Source organism: Podarcis raffonei, chromosome 2, assembly GCF_027172205.1.
Source record: "Podarcis raffonei isolate rPodRaf1 chromosome 2, rPodRaf1.pri, whole genome shotgun sequence".
NCBI lineage: Eukaryota > Metazoa > Chordata > Lepidosauria > Squamata > Lacertidae > Podarcis > Podarcis raffonei.
This window is the reverse complement of record NC_070603.1, coordinates 37,676,549-37,692,798: the sequence shown is the minus strand read 5'-3', so window position 1 is coordinate 37,692,798 and position 16,250 is coordinate 37,676,549. Positions and strand designations below refer to the sequence as shown.

The 16,250-nt window shown below is 41.0% G+C and overlaps 1 protein-coding gene across 13 annotated transcripts in view; it reads left to right on the top strand.

The window, feature by feature from the left end:
• The window catches only part of TNRC6C (trinucleotide repeat containing adaptor 6C), a 419,247-nt gene extending 408,370 nt beyond the window's left edge, over positions 1 to 10,877 (top strand). For all 13 annotated transcript variants that reach the window (XM_053376050.1, XM_053376047.1, XM_053376048.1 and 10 more), the window contains 4 exons: positions 1,601 to 1,795; positions 4,283 to 4,353; positions 6,198 to 6,337; positions 7,762 to 10,877. In XM_053376050.1, coding sequence (XP_053232025.1) covers positions 1,601 to 1,795; positions 4,283 to 4,353; positions 6,198 to 6,337; positions 7,762 to 8,122 — 767 coding nt within the window. In that variant the 3' untranslated portion in view covers positions 8,123 to 10,877. The remainder of the gene's footprint in view (positions 1 to 1,600; positions 1,796 to 4,282; positions 4,354 to 6,197; positions 6,338 to 7,761) is intronic.
• Positions 10,878 to 16,250: the final 5,373 nt, after the last annotated feature.

Here is a 16,250-nt window from a genome sequence, read left to right as displayed (position 1 = left end):
ATCTACTTCAACCATTTATATACTGCTTAACAACATAAGTCTCTGGTGAATTGTGCACTGACCATGTGAAAACCAGTGACATAATGGTAAAACTGTTTTGAAAATGTTTCCTTTTTAAAAAAATGAAGATTCAACATTGAATATTACTTTTAAATCAGACTCATATGGTTTGTAAGACCATTTTTGCAGCATTTAACATTTTTATCCTTTGAGTTCATCTTGTTGAAAAAATTGTATCTGGAAGGAGAACCAACTTGACTGCAGGTGAATTCACACACATCACAGCTGTACAGTTTGCACACAACATAAGGACTAGGTCCTGGTTCTCCCCCCCCCCCTTTTTTAAAGGAAGGCCACACAAGTTTGAGGTTCACATTGCGACAAGGCTGTGTGTTTAAGTTACACTCTCTCAGCACAGGGCATACTCCATGGTAAATGTGTTTAGTACTGCATGTGTGAATCAGCTTCCTCTTTTTATATACATGTGAAAATATTTTAAGGCTGGGAAGTTATCTTGCATTTTTCTTACTGACCTCTAAGTACATCATTTATATGATTGATGCTTAATAATGTGAATTTCTTTGCTTTCGTTGAACACATACCATTAAAAGGAATCAGAAAGGGATATGTGATTGCAGGAATAAATGTTGTGCCATGAGGGGTCCTTGTGGAAACATTTCAGATTAATATAGGAGATAACAAGATGAGGAACTCCCTTCTCTCTTTCACTCCCTAATCAGAAAGAAGGAGAGAAAGGTGCTTCTCTCATTTCTGGGATGGCAGTTGAGAGGTCAACTCTCTCCCCTCTGAGAGCCAAAGTAACAGCTGCCAAGGTACAAGAATGCCAATGATAGTGTAGATTCAGTAATACGCTATGACTAAAGAATGCAGAAGGAGCAAGATCTCCCTGTCTCTTGCATCCTTCACTCCCATCATCCTTTCCCCACAGATAACAGGAGAGGAAACAGTTAACATATTGTTAAGCAAGAAACAGCCTGATGTGGTCTCTTACTGCTTTCAGGCTATCTAGAAACAGTTGGAGAGCACCCAGGGTAATTGCTGGGCAATAACTTAAGATGTCAGCAATTCTCTTCCTCCTGTGGATAGAGAAGGAGGAGGAGGAAGAGGAGAAGGCATGAAATATGGTGATGGGGCAATGGGGCTTGTCAGCAGATCACTTTTGGAACTAGCAGGGGACTTGATCCACCATAACCTCTAGCATACCCAGAAACAAACATGACAGTTCCTCCAGTTCAAGAAGAAGAAGAAAAGACTACTGTTATGTGCTTAGTGATTTAAAACCTGTAAGTAACTTGTTTTATTCAGAAGTCAGATTAATTTCAGATCTTACAGTTTGGACTCTGGAAGCAGTTGGACTTTTGTCCAAACCAGGAGGAACAAATCTGGGATCTTTAAAGGCTGTGGATTAATTATGCAGATATATTAGCAAGAGAAGCTCTGCCAGTGATGATCAATGTTTGCTATAGTGCTTATTATGTTGGTGTAAATTGGTGTAAAGAGGAGAACAGAACCCTGGGGATCACTCAGTGTCCCTATACTACATTCTAACAAATACATGAATTGCATTTCTCTGTTGCAGGTAAACTGTCAGACATCAAATCAACGTGGTCCTCTGGCTCAATTTCTCACACACAAGCCTCTCTGTCCCATGAACTGTGGAAGGTGCCCAGAAACACTACTGCTCCTACAAGACCACCTCCAGGCTTAACAAACACCAAGCCATCGTCTACTTGGGGTGCCAGCCCACTGGGTTGGACCAGCTCTTACTCCTCTGGTATTCCTGACTCCTGTCTTTTTTTCCTTTCCTTTCCTTGGTTTTTTTTGGGGGGGGAGGGCGGACAACACAACAACTTTTTTGGCCTTATCCCCTCTCTGTGTTCAGGTTTTTTAATGTAGCAAATCTGTAGGCCTCAAAGGGTGAGTGGAATGCACTCATTTGCTGGATTATTCCTGAGATGGAAAATTCGTGCAACCAGTCAGACGTGACAGTTCTCCCCAGAAAGTACTATTCTCAGTAATTTCCTCTGTGGCAGGTGCATTTCTATGTGCTATTAGCAGTTGTGCTTTCAGTAATTCAGGATAAAAGCCATTGAAGACTTACTGGGGAATAAGCTCAGCCGAGGTTCCCCCAAGCCTGCAAACCCCTCTCTCTTCCGCATGAATGATAAGATCCACACTCAGAGAATGAGTTTGCTGTTGGTGTCCATGATTATATCATTTGGTATATAAGTTCATACCTATTTACCAAATCACTACAAGTTACTGAAAGTGGTATTGATCCAGCTTTCTCTCTCCACTCCCCCATATTTTTGTGGAGAAAATAATGCACAATTGTACTGCATATGCTAAGCAGAATTTTGTAAAACGAGGCATGTTACCCCATAAGGCAAAAACAGGCTACAAGAGAGTCTTGTTGAACCCTCAGACTGTAATGTAAGCAAGGGCTATGCAGTTAAAGGCAAGAGGGACTTAGGTTGTTTGTGCTGCAAATGGGACATAACTATCTTAGGCTTCTGGAATTCATGGAAAAGCAGAAATGAGATCAACGTTTTGATGAATGATTGCACCTATTTTGCCACTGTTTTCCTACTGGTTGTTCTGCACAGTCCTAATGGGAACCATGTTGATCTCCATGATAACTGATGCTACTGCAAAATTGATTGGAGGATCAGCACAAGTGGCACAGCTTGCTATAGCACAAAACAGCTATATTCGGAGATTTCAAAGATTCAGGCAAGCCGTGATTGGGATGAGCAATTGGCTAGGAAGAAAGTTGAGTGGAAAGGGGACAGAAGTCCTGGATAGTTGCTGAGTGGAGAGGGATCTTACCCTCAAGTCCTGCTCGCCAATTTCCACAGGAATCTGCTTGGGTACTGTGAGAACACGATACTGGATTAGATGGGCCCTTGGCCTGATTAAGCAGTCTTTTCTTATGATGGCTTTACTAGATTTGCGTTTTTAAAAAACCGCTAATGAAAATTCTTCAGCTGATCCCATCACACCCAAATGTTCCTAATAAGTGTGGGCCCTTAGTGCAGCACCAGGCAGAATCCTCTGGAAAGCAATGGCAATTATTGCAAAACTGTGCAAGTTAATTCTGAATGAAGGGAAGATGTGTAACTAAGGCATACATAGCTTCCCATAAGATGCAAAATCCATAAAAAGGTTTCTCCCTGTCCTGACTTTATGATCCATTTATTTGGCTACTTCTGTTTCACACACCATACACTGTTTCAGATGGATTTCTTCACGTGTCACAATATTTATTGTTTTACCAGTAAGTGTGGAAATGAAATGCTCCCATCAACCCTTTGAAAAAACACACATTATTAGCTTTTTATGAGCTCCACCTGGTGGCCGAATAACAAGGATTCAAACTTCAGCTTCAGTGCAGTAACCCACCTGACTTTGGAAGTCATGTGCCTTTTTAAAATGCTGCCATTTAAATGTCGAAGCAGTGCAGGTTCAGCAATTAACACAGCCTTAGTATAGAGGAAATAATGAACTGGAAATCTAGAGTTGAATTGCTTGCTTTAGTGTACATATAATGGGTGCTAGATGTCTGGATCACAGCTGGAAGATACGTTCTTAATCTGTTTCATTCATCCCGTGCCTTACATGGCATTCTGCTCTATGCAATTATCCTGTCACATCACCTATTCAAATATGATAAGCTGGACTCCTGGGGCCTTAACTTGGCATATCTGAAAATCAGGAGGTGTGGAAGCAGCAATATCCTTTTGAAATTGCCTTCTGAGCGTTTGAAACTATTGTCTTTAAACACAATTTTTAAAATCATGATCTGGCCATTTTGTAAAACAAAACTTGACAGATAACAGTGTCAAAGGATAACAATAGAAAAGGCCACAGGTTGCTTATCATTCCATTAATCTCACCTCATAGCTACTGAAACATAGCATCACTGACTTTAGAGAGACATCTGTTCTGCAGTTTCCAGAGGGGTAACCTGCAGCAAAAAAACAGCAAAGATTCTTGTGGCACCTCAAAGGCTATTATTACATTAGCTTTTATGGACTAGAGTCCACGTTATCTGATGCATGATGGTGGTATAGGTATTTACAGTACTGTCTCAGGGCCACTACCAAGAAAAAAAAGATTGGTGGGCATTTGATAAGTCACCTCCTTATTAGGAATCCCTATAGCAGTTGTATTCCTCATGTTTGTGTCCTGCATGTTGTATAGCCTTCATTCAGTAGGTTGGGTTGGGCTCTCCATAATCTTTCCTTTCTTTGTGGTATAGGCTCAGCGTGGAGTACTGACAGCTCAGGAAGAACAAGTAGCTGGCTGGTCCTCCGTAACCTCACACCCCAGGTAAGCAAAGTTCCCTGATTAATTCAGAAAATAGCTATGGGCTATCTGAGATATCAGGGAGATAAAATTTGGCATCCTGCTTCTAAATCCTTGTGCTATATAATTGTCAGTGTTTATGACACTGCATTGGCACAGCCATTGGTGCATCCTGTCCTAAGCACTCGTTACGGGTGCTGGACGTTTTAGGACTGGCTCATTGAACCCTTTGCAAACACACCTAGAACCAAATGCAAATCCTCATTCTTGAGAGCACACTGTGTTTTTATATAGTGCTGCAGAGTTTGCTAAATTTAAAATAGAATCTCCTTACCCAGAAGTGAGCAAACTTCCAAGTTTGTGGGATCTGAGCCCAGATACTTGTTTTCAATAGTAGCTTTCTCACCAAAATCCAATCCTAGTTTCTTCCCAAATTTTCTTCATTTCCGCAGCCCAATCTGAAAGGAAAGGTGGTTGCTATAGTTCAACCAAAGGGAGTCAGAATTCCTTAGTGATTATTGCAGATCACTCAGATCCTTTTGCCTACCCTATCCTAACCTATTCATTTATTGGTTGAATCCTTGCAAAGTATATCACATGAAGTAGGCATGAGCATTGAACACAAGCTGCCTTGAAAATACAAAGTTCTTCCTCCTGCTTTTGCAGGTTTCATTGTCAAATGTAAAACGGGGCCATCAGCTAATACAGAAATGCAGTCTTAAAAATAGTGGGACATCAAATGATTAGATACCCAGAAATATACAAGGTTGTCTTTCAGTAGCATGGCTATTGGTATACATTACAGAAAGTGTACTATTTCCCCTGATGGCTTTAGGTGGTCTATGGAAGCAGTAAGAGCAGCTATCTGACCTCCTAGTGGTGCAGCTATAAAACATTTGCAAAGTTAAACAAGGTCTGGTATGGTTTCAGATTGGATGGGGGACTGTGTGTTGAGATTCCTGTACTGCAGGGGATGATCTTTGGGATCCCTTCCAACTCTACAATTCTGTGACTCTGTATGAGAAACTCACACATCCACTTTTCCATGTAATTGCTGAAGAAAGTCACCACTCGGCCCCATATGGAAATGCATGGCCACCAGAAATGGGGTTCAGCTCAGCCACCTGCCCATGCAGGAGATACACAACTTTCTTCTTCAGTTGCAGGAGAAACGGTAGTCTTAGTATAGTGAGTCTGCCCTAACTGGTAAAAAAATCTTAGCCATCTTTAGATGTGGAGGGGCCGTGTCACCCTCCCAACACCAGCATCACTGCTCCTTACCTGGACAGTGCAGAGTAGGACAGAACTGTGCAGGTGCGTCAGTGGAGCTATTCCAATGCTCCCACTGGTGTGCCTGTGCAGCCCAGACCTGGCCACTGCCCCGCCCCTCACTCCTGGTAAGTGGCAGCAGTGCTGGTGTCAGACGGGTGGCACCACATCAACCACTCCAGGAAATAATTCACTCTGGGAAATAATCTTAAACAAGTTCCCTGACTCAGAAGATGCATAGCATTAGCAACCAGATCAAATGCTTTACGTTAAGACAAGTCTGATTAAAGTCTTATTTCTCTTTGGGTTAATGGGGTAATTAAGCAATCCTACCAATTAAAGCTTTCAGACTTAATGAACATGACCTCAAAATACTTGGCACAGAGGCTTACAGAAACAGCTTGAGTGTAGCTATGCTGATATCGGGGAGCAGGCAGAAAGAGAAAGAAGTGGGTGTGAGTTCTCTTGTTGTACTGGATCTCCAGAGAGAATGTAAGTGAGTGCAGTTAAGTTTTGGCGAAAGGCTGGATAAAACCAATGTGATGCAGTTGCTCGTGACGCCTCTAAATCAATCTCATTTGTGCTCCTTTTCCAATTAGATTGATGGCTCTACACTGCGTACTCTATGCTTGCAGCACGGTCCTCTTATTACATTCCATCTGAACCTGACTCAAGGGAATGCTGTGGTTCGATACAGTTCCAAGGAAGAAGCAGCGAAGGCCCAGAAATCTCTGCATATGTATGCAATCTATTCAGTATTTGCTGTGGTTCATATGTGACCTCTGTGTCTTAGTTTTGTGTGTCTGTAAGAGCAGAAGCAGAAGAACTGAATAATGAAAATTAAGCTGTGAGATGTACATGAGGAGGGCATTAAGTGACAAGTCACGATACAGGATATGCCTATAAAAGCAGGCAAATTCCAAAAGAGGTAGATTTGCTCCTACTTAGGACTCCCAATTACATTCACCAGCAGTTCCTTAGCTTCTGCAGCTTTTATCCTGCGTTGAATTAAAAACCAATAAAAATAAGTTTAACATTTTAATGTTTGCAGTAACCCACACTGCATTCTTAAATGTGGGTTGGTGAGGAGAAAACCTAGAGACATGGTAGATCAGTCTCAGCTTTGGATATGGAGTACTTTTGCAGCATTTCATTGTGTAAGGCCAGAAGTAGTGATTAGAGTTAATTAAAAAGAAGAATGGTAGTCTCCACCCCTTGGCTTACTGTGTGGTGTGTTCATTGCTAGACATGCAGGAGGGTGTGAAGATAGGGATTGGAGAAATGATTTCTGAGGCCACAGAGGCATGTAATTGAAAGCAGTGCTCTAGCCCAGTACATTTCCTAGGGGAAGATATTTCCAGGTGAAATATTTGTTTCCCAAAGCCAGCCTAATGCCTTTCCCTCCCTCTCAGCTTTTGCATGGTACCTCTTGTCAACCACACTACCAAAGCGGCTCAGGAGGAGAAAAGTAGATGGACACACACTTGCATACATGTGGAATTTAATTAAGAGGATCTAGAATAAACCCATGTTTTTGGTATTTGAACAAGCAACCACAAACCTTAACCAAAGGCCAGGGATTGAAAAATAATAGCCACTTCTGTCTTTGAGGAGACAGCCAAGTAGAATTGACTGTTATTTTTAATATACCCCCTGCTATTCAGCATCACCTTCCAGATGTTTTGGACCACAGTACCTGTCAGCCCCAGCCTGCATGGCTGCTCTGCCTAGGGCTTATACAAGTTGTCGTCCAAAGCATCTGGAATTCTGGTCCAAAAAAATGGGTTGTGGAAAGGTTGTCTATCATCTGAAATATATATTCTGAACTCTACAGAAGTCTATATATTCAAAACAAAATAAAGTATGCAAAATAAATGTGTGTGCACTTTGTATGCTATGTGCATCCATAGATTTGCTTGGTGCAGTGAGCTTCAAGCCCTGCTTTTTCATAGGTACATCTAGCATTCCCTCCACTGAATGATGATTGCAGTATATAGATAATCATACATTAAAACAGAAATAATAAGGATTGATTTGTTAGATTTTCATAGCATTAGGTTTCATAACAGAATATGAAAATAGCCTGAGACAAATCCCCCTCTCTGAGCCCAGGTAAGAGTGTGGTTTACCTTTGAGCATCTCTGTGTCTTTCTCTGTTTTCAGGTGCGTTTTGGGGAACACTACCATCTTGGCTGAGTTCGCTGGAGAAGAGGAAGTGAACCGTTTCTTAGCACAAGGCCAGCCACTGCCCCCCACCTCCAGTTGGCAGTCCAACACTGGAACCACTCAGACACGTTTGGGCTCCACAAGCAGCTCACACGGCATGGTGCGCAACGATGCAGGCCACTGGAATACCCCCTGCCTAGGTGGCAAAGGGAGCAGTGATCTGCTCTGGGGCGGGGTCCCTCAGTACTCAAGCAGCCTTTGGGGTCCACCCAGTACCGATGACGGCAGGGTTATCGGAAGCCCAACGCCTTTGAATACTCTGCTCCCAGGTGACCTTCTCAGCGGGGAGTCCATCTAGGACACCAGAGAAACAAAATGGAAGTAACAATCATCAGCACTAAAGGAAAATAATGGTAACCCTTTCCAGTCCAGGGCATCGCGAAGAATCCAGCTTTAATAGATCAGACTGGCAGCCCTTTTTTTTAGTACCTCTGTCCAATATCGACTATGAAACTCTGCCGAAGTCCTTGTGAACTGTTAGTGCAACAGTATGGGCTCCCTTTGGTCAGTGTCACGTGCTAATGATAGGTTTTATGTGGGTTTTTTTCCAATGGCTTTTTAATTTTGTTTTTATGTTTGTATGGTGTTTTTAAAGACGTATAAAAGCTGCTTAGACTAGTTCTATCATGAAGGGCACTTTTCAGAATTTGGGCTGGAAAGGGTTATTTTATCAACTGTGGGAGTCGGGGAGGGATGAAGGGGGGGAGGGTTGTGAGAAAGCCTATTTAAAATGAGCCTGTGATAATTATGCACATTACCAGAGGCGGATCCAGTAATCAGTAGGGGATGGCATCCGACCAGCCCGTAAGCAGTCAGCAGCATGGGGGGGAACAAATCCTATGCCCCTCAGCTGTACGACTTGGATTGAGAGGTGGGGTGGAATATCCATGTCCACTACTCCCACGGGTCTTGCCTATGCACATTACACTTGTTTCATTACTTTTTTGTGTCATTGTTTCTTTTTTTAAAACTCCCCCCAAAAAATAGTACAAAAGAAGACGAAGGTTTTTTTTAAAAAACATATCAAACATGCAACTATACTTGAATCCAGCAGGCCAATAACAAAATGTGAACACTTTCTATTATTACACTTCCAGGTCGGCACCAGAAATCAAAAGAACAGGCTCTAGGAATATTTTTGTTAAGTTCTTTCTTATACGTATGCATTGGGGGAAAAGATGGATAGATGTGTGAGCGTATGGACGTGTGTGCGCGCCAGTTGTACAACTGAACAAATTGTGTGACTTTTTTCCTTTCTTTCCCCTTCCCCACTTCTCAGTATATGCTTTTGATTTGCTATTTGGTCAAACGTTTAATTGTTATTAGCTTCTAACTTTGCACTGAGTGTCCACAGCCCTTCTTGTAGCTAATCCTACTTGTTTTTAAAAAAGAAAATTGAAAAAAAAAACTGATAGGAGGGGCTGGCGACAATTCACGTGTAAATGTTTACTCAAGGACTCTTACTGCATTTTAAAAAACTTACAGTGTGTATCTCTGGAGAATAATATGTATATCTACCTTTAGCAGCTTTTTATTGTGGACTAATGCAAGGAAATAAATACCGGAGTATTGCACCATTTTTTCCCCCATTCGGAATATAAAGTTTTAAAAAAGGAAAAAAAAAAAACTCTTGTTGAACTGTGGCCATAAATACTTGTAAAGAGTGGATGGTTCCCTGCAAGCCGGAACGGAAACAAGCACTTGGACATAGGTTTTGACTGCTTTTGGAGGAGCCTACGGTTTCGGCTCCCACCTGTTTACAGACCTTTTTTTTTCCTCCTTCAAACTTTAAAATAAAAAAAGGAATTGAAAAAAAAGAAAAAAAATAGACTTCCATCATAAAGAAACCTATTTTCAGAATGAAGATATGCTACTTCAGAGCTCTGGGATTGAACAGTGTTTGTTGTTGTTATTGTTGTTGTTGTTGTTTATCCTTTTCTTTGGCCATTGCTGTGTACTCCTTTGTTGTTTTTTCCTCCTCTTCGTCAAGAGTGGCGAAAAATATTGTGATCACTATCTTGCACATGGTGGAAGATGTCTCAGGAAAGCCGGGTTTCCCGAGGAGCAACTCCACACCATTTCATGTATTTTTTAAACCCAACTCCTAGCACTGAAGATATTATTAAAAAACAAAATGAAAAAAATAAAAATAAAAAGACAGTAAGAGAAGAAGAAAAATACCTAATCTAATGTGTAGCAGTTACATATTTACCAAATAATGGACTCAAAAGAAATAGATGTTTGAAGAGTGCTTTATATATTAAAAATTGCTTTATGTTTAAAAATGATCAATGTTTTTGATTGTTTTGAAAGGAAGAAAGACAATGGAATAACATACCCTTTGAGTATGTTTTTAAAAATTATATGAACATTGTGCTCCCTGCCTGCTTGGATCAGGAAACTTGTGCATTACATTTTTTGTTTTGTTAAAGATTAGCTTTTTAATGGTTTTGTCCAATTAAAAAGGGTCCTGCAAGATTGCAAATCAACAAAAGCTGGTTTTCTAGAGGATCATGAACTATGCACAGATTGGGTTCCAGACTTGTGTTTTCTCAAGTTTTCGTAGTGTATTTAGCTGAATACCCTTTTCTCAGAGTGCTTGCATCTCATTGTCATTACACGCACTCTACATATGTATTGTGTATATATATCTCTCTCCCTTAATACACACACAGACACACACACACACATTATATTTATATATATATAATACATATGTGCCTATGTGCGGATTGAAATAGTCAATACAATTTTCCATGCTGACGTTTAGTAATGAGTTGTAGAAAAAGAACTCCTGATCATTTAAAATTGGGGATGGACGTAAGAAAAAAAGCAAATACATCCTGTTGACCTTTTTTTTTTTTTTTGCCTTCTTTCATTTTGAATTCAAGATGTCTGTAACTCTGAGATGAAAAGATAAAAAAAAAGTTTGTGGCTTTTAATGTTATTTCTCCTCATAGAATGTGATTGTTAAAAACATGCACCAGAAGTTGCTTTCAAGAGTACGAAGATTCTTTGAAACTTAATAAACTGCAGTTTTTCTTGGCTGTTAAGATGACCGTGTATTTTTCTTGTGTACAAAGATGACTGTTAATTCTAGCTTTGATCACAGGGGTTTTTGTTGTTGTTGAGGGCATTTTTAAGGCTTTCCACATTCATACATGTGCAACCTGCAAATATCTGAAGTGATTAAAATTTCACCCTCCATATGTGTATACTTTAATTTACATGCTATATTCCAGTTACAGATTGTGGACTTGTGGCTTGCAATTGCCTACTCTTGCCATTTGTATCTGATAGCTGTCCTCTTAATCTTTCTGATGTAATATAGGAATGCATTTTATATGAAACAGTTATTGTATTTTTGTTAAAATGCTACATGCCTGTTTTTGTCTTTTACAATACCGTGGAACAAATTCTAGAACTCTGCTGCAGTTGTGATGAAATAAGAGGCAGAATTCAGAGTACAGTGATACCTCGGTTTAAGAACAGTCCTGTTTACGAACGATTCAGTTTACGAACACTGCAAAACCGGTAGTGTCCCAGTTTGCAAACTTTACCTCAGTTTACGAACGGAATCCGAACAGTGGAAGGGCACCGGCGGCAGGAGGCCTCCTTAGGGAAAGTGCGCCTCGGTTTAATAATGGTTTCGGTTTAAGAATGGACTTCCGGAATGGATTAAGTTTGTAAACCGAGGTACCACTGTATATCCTCTGCAAACAAATCCAATTTTGTCGTGCTTCTGAGCCACCCTTCCCTTTGCCTCAGTTTTATTGGACCTCTTGAGAACAAAGACATCCACATGTAGAATTGAAAAGTAGTGAGCAGAGAGATTATAATCACAGTCACAAGACAGTGTTTATGAGCATTCATTTATGGTAAACTAATACCACCTTTATTTTTCTTCTCTTAATATTACAATTCTTTTAAGAGCCTTATTCCCCTAATCCCTATTTTAATCATAATCAAATTTGACTGCCTCTAATGGTTTCAAATAGGAACTTTCTGAAAGAGGGAATAGCCTTGATTGTGATGCACTGAGACCACAATCCTTTACATAGTTAACTGGGAATAAGTTCCACTGAATTTAGTGGGGATTACTTTTGAGTAGAAGGGACGCGGGTGGTGCTGCGGGTTAAACCACAGAGCCTAGGACTTGCTGATCAGAAGGACAGCTGTTTGAATCCCCACGACGGGGTGAGCTCCTGTTGCTTGGTCCCTGCTCCTGCCAACCTAGCAGTTCGAAAGTACGTCAAAGTGCAAGTAGATAAATAGGTACCACTCCAGCAGGAAGGTAAACAGTGTTTCCGTGCGCTGCTCGGCTTAGTCATGCCGGCCACATGACCCAAAAGTTGTACACTGGCTCCCTCGGCCAATAATGAGCACCGCAACCCCAGAGTCGGTCACGACTGGACCTAATGGTCAGGGGTCCCTTTACCTTTACCTTACTTTTGAGTAGACATGTACAACATTGCATTTTAAGGCAGTTCACACTTTGAGAGGCATAGATCTATTTGGACAAGAGTGGGCTTTCTAATAACTGGGGGCCCAAATAATTATTAAGCAAGACTTTTCTTACAGCCTCTGCAAGTCAGCGAACAATGCATCACAGAGCAAGTAAGCGATAGCGTTTTGCACAAATGAATCTTCTGTTGCAGCCACCCTTTAGTTCCTTGAAGGAAAGGTAGGATATAAGTGAATCAATAAATGTAAATAATATCTGACAATGGAAGAAAAATGGCATTGTTTTCAGAAAATCAGTACATTTATAGGCAGATGTTCCCACTCACCCTCATAGACCAGAGACAAATGCAGATCTCCAGTGTTTCAAATGGAGTTTCAGGGCTTCTGCTGATGGGATTTGTTGGGTGAATCCTGCCAAAAGTATATGCATATTTAAATAAGTATATGTAATTTATGGGAATCTGTGTTTGCATGTAAATGCTGCTAAGATCGGAGCTTCAGAACCCTTTAAATGTGACTGATCTGCACAGAATGCTGTACAGGTATTTCACACATTCTGAGCATCTCATTTAAGTGGGACCTGAAGGTGCTTTCCAGTGACTGCTAAAGGGCTAGAGTTTGGTGAGCTTTCCCCCCCAACATGGAGAAGAGGTCTGTGGTCTCTGATTATCTGTGGAGTCTAGTGCAGCACAGAGAAACAGGAAGCAGTGCAGTCTTGGGTTTCACCACATGAGTGGAAACTACAGAGCACTAAAGTATTTTTTTAAGTAGCTAATGTGTGGTTACTAGGTTTCATGAAGTGGGCTAATAGTAAGAGAAGTTGTTTACTGAGGAGAAGAAAAACAACATGCCCCTTCAGAATTTCAACATCCATTAAATTAATGGTAAAAAAATGAAAAGAAAACTAAGGTAGAATGCTTATTGCAACACATAGTGGCCAATTCACTGCCACAGGATGGTGTGAATCACTAGCATAAATTGGTGTCTAATGTATTTGAGAAGTATATGATGGTGCCTATTGCCTGACAGTCTAAAAGTGCCAGCAGTTAGAAATGGGCTTCTTCTTAGCTGGTGATAGATAGATACTGCTTGCTATCAAACCCCACTTGTGAACTTCCCTCTATACTATTAAGGCAGTATTTGTCTCAAATAGGAACGATGAGCTGTATTAGCATCATCCAGGATGGCTTCTAGTGTTCCTATGGAAAGTTGTCAACTTTAGGGGCAGTTTGGAAGTGTTTAATGTATCTGGAGTACACTTCCTGTCCCCCTTTGAAGGAGAGGTGTGCAAAACACCCCCTTTTGGATCAGAGTGCCAGTAGGGTTTAACAAATTATGGCATCTAAGGTTTAACAAATTATCAAGGCATAAGGGCTTGTGGACTACAGTCAACTTTGGATGAATGAAGTGTTATCCTGAGTTGCAGGTATGTATATACATATGTTTGGGTGGAGGATTGTAAAAAGTGTGGTCAAGGGGAAATGAACTGAGGAAAAGTACAGACAGTGATAATTAGGGACTTGTGAATTACCACTGTTAAATAAACTAGTCCATGAAAGCTTGTTCCATAATAAATTGGTTAGTTTTTAAGGCACCACAAGTCTCTTTGTTGGTTTTTTCTGCTAAAGTATAACACATTTAAATCTCTGGAAATCTTGAACTACTTGGGTACCAAGCCACCTGTAGAAGCAGGTCCAGTTGCAGCCTTCTGGGGGTGAAGGGGAAGAGATACGTCCCATATTCAGTGTTCTTTGGACTAGCCATCAAACAAGTTTCATACTGCTAAATCATAGGGAGGTAACAAATTATTTTCAATGCCTCTGTTGAGTCAAGACAGTGGGGCCCAAATGCCTTTTATATTAGAATCATAATAGTAAATTGGCCTCTTCCGACCATCCGAGCAAAGCCTGAAGAGGCAACAGAGAGCCCACACTATAGCAGCTTGTCCCACATGTGGCTCAGCATACTCTCTTAGATAAACTAGCTTCATGTTCCAGGTTTTGGCTGTTAGGTGCAAAAACTTCCCATTGTCAGGCTTTGTAGCTCTGACTCTGTCTTTAGCTATGTGTGCAGCAAATTTCAACGTTCTGGGTGATCTGAAAAGACATTGCACTTAATATCCCATTTTTTGAAATCCGTTTTTAACAGATCCATTTTTTAAAATGTATTTTTGGTAGGAGAAAATATGTAAAACATTTCAGCCTGCAACATCATGATATACCCTAAGTTATCCCATAAATGAGGCCTGTATGTCTATTTTATTCTCACCCACACTTCACCATAAGGTCTCAGTATGGGTTGCAGCAATTTAAAAATACAGTATTAAAAACATAACAGAAGCATGCACCGAAAAGAACCCAGCTACTTAGTTCACATTAATAAAGAATATGGTTCTTTTCCACAAACCTCCTAAACCTACATTTCCCCCAGCTGACTTTTTCTCTGTCCATAGCCTTTTCTGCTACATAGTCCTTAGTATCTCTATGACTTGTACCCATTTCTCATTTTTCAAACTTCTTCCAAAAGCTAGGTCCTATGCAAAGTTTTAATTCTAGCCAAAACCATCTTTCTTTCAGAGGGTGGGAGTCATCTAATGAGTCTCATCAGCAGAAGCCCTGAACAAAATTAGTTTGGGTGGGTGGGTGGGAATCCTTGGGACAGTGGGGGGGGGCTGTTCCTTTTGAACAAGCTGAAACGTGCTGATGAAACGATTGCTGGTTGCCTTAGCACAGCACCTTAATTCCTTCCAGATAATCTACATTCAAACAGTCTAACAGCTAAGTTTACTGATGAACTGGAATACTCTTGAACATTCTGTATCATCACACCAGCTCAGCCAATCAGTGCCATAGGCTTCACTACTACAGACAGAGTGTGATGCTCTCAGATCATGTTATTTTTGTGTTTTATTATCAGACTGAATGCTACAAGCAATTTCTTTCCAATCTCAAGATTATATACTACAATATATAAAATTTGGATATATAAAAGTGCTCAGAATGAGAACAGGGTAGGAAGACACAAGCTGCATTACTTCTGCCTTAGTTCCCCTCTTGTAGAAAGAGAAATATTAAAGACTATCTCAGAGATGGTGGAACAAACAAATGAGCTGAACTTGCAAAGCACTTCGCATACTTAAAGAGATTGCAGGTATAAAAGTAATCATATCTGCACACCGTGGCTGAAGACTTAATCATGTTTTTTTTAGCTAGTTCTGTCCTTTAATTTACACATTTTTGTGGTCTTTTAACTGATTTATTATGTAAATGTACATCCATATAGATGTGCTTGGTGCTATTTTTTTAGAAAAAGAAGTGCCAAACTCGCCACGAACACCTCCCTTGTTCTCTTATAATGGCAATGGTGCCTGCCTGAGAGCTGCTGGAACTGAGGTCTGGTGAATTCTGGCTGAAAAAAGCCCGGCATGTGCTTACTGAAGCATGGCAGGGTTTGCCATGGTTGGGGACCTGCCAAAGCCTACTCCGCAGAGGGTCCCCTACTGAGCACCAGAACTGCCTGTCTCTGCTGCTGCTGCTCTTTTTGCCATTCCCACCAGCTCAATCCCTCCAGCCCAGAGGAGCAGGCCAAGTGAGCAGAAGGCCTGTTCGAAGGAATGGCCTTTCTCTCTGGACCCAGAGGCAGAGAAAGTAGCTGGCTGCGGGAAGGAGGGGAACCTCTGGTGCATCAAAGCCTACTGATTAAAGCAGGGGTGTGAAAATGCAAGTCTGGAGGGGAGTGCCTGTTTCCAGCTATGGCTGGTTCAACAGCTTTGGCTCCTTTTGGACAGAGATGACTTGGCTATGGTACTCCATGCTTAGGCAACTTCCAAAGTGAACTATTGCATTGTGCTTTATGGTGACTAGGAAACTTCAGCTGGTACAAAACTGACTCCTGATGATGACTGGGAACTGGTCCAAAACACAGTGGCCAAGTTACAGGGGTGCGGTTCCTTTTATAATTCA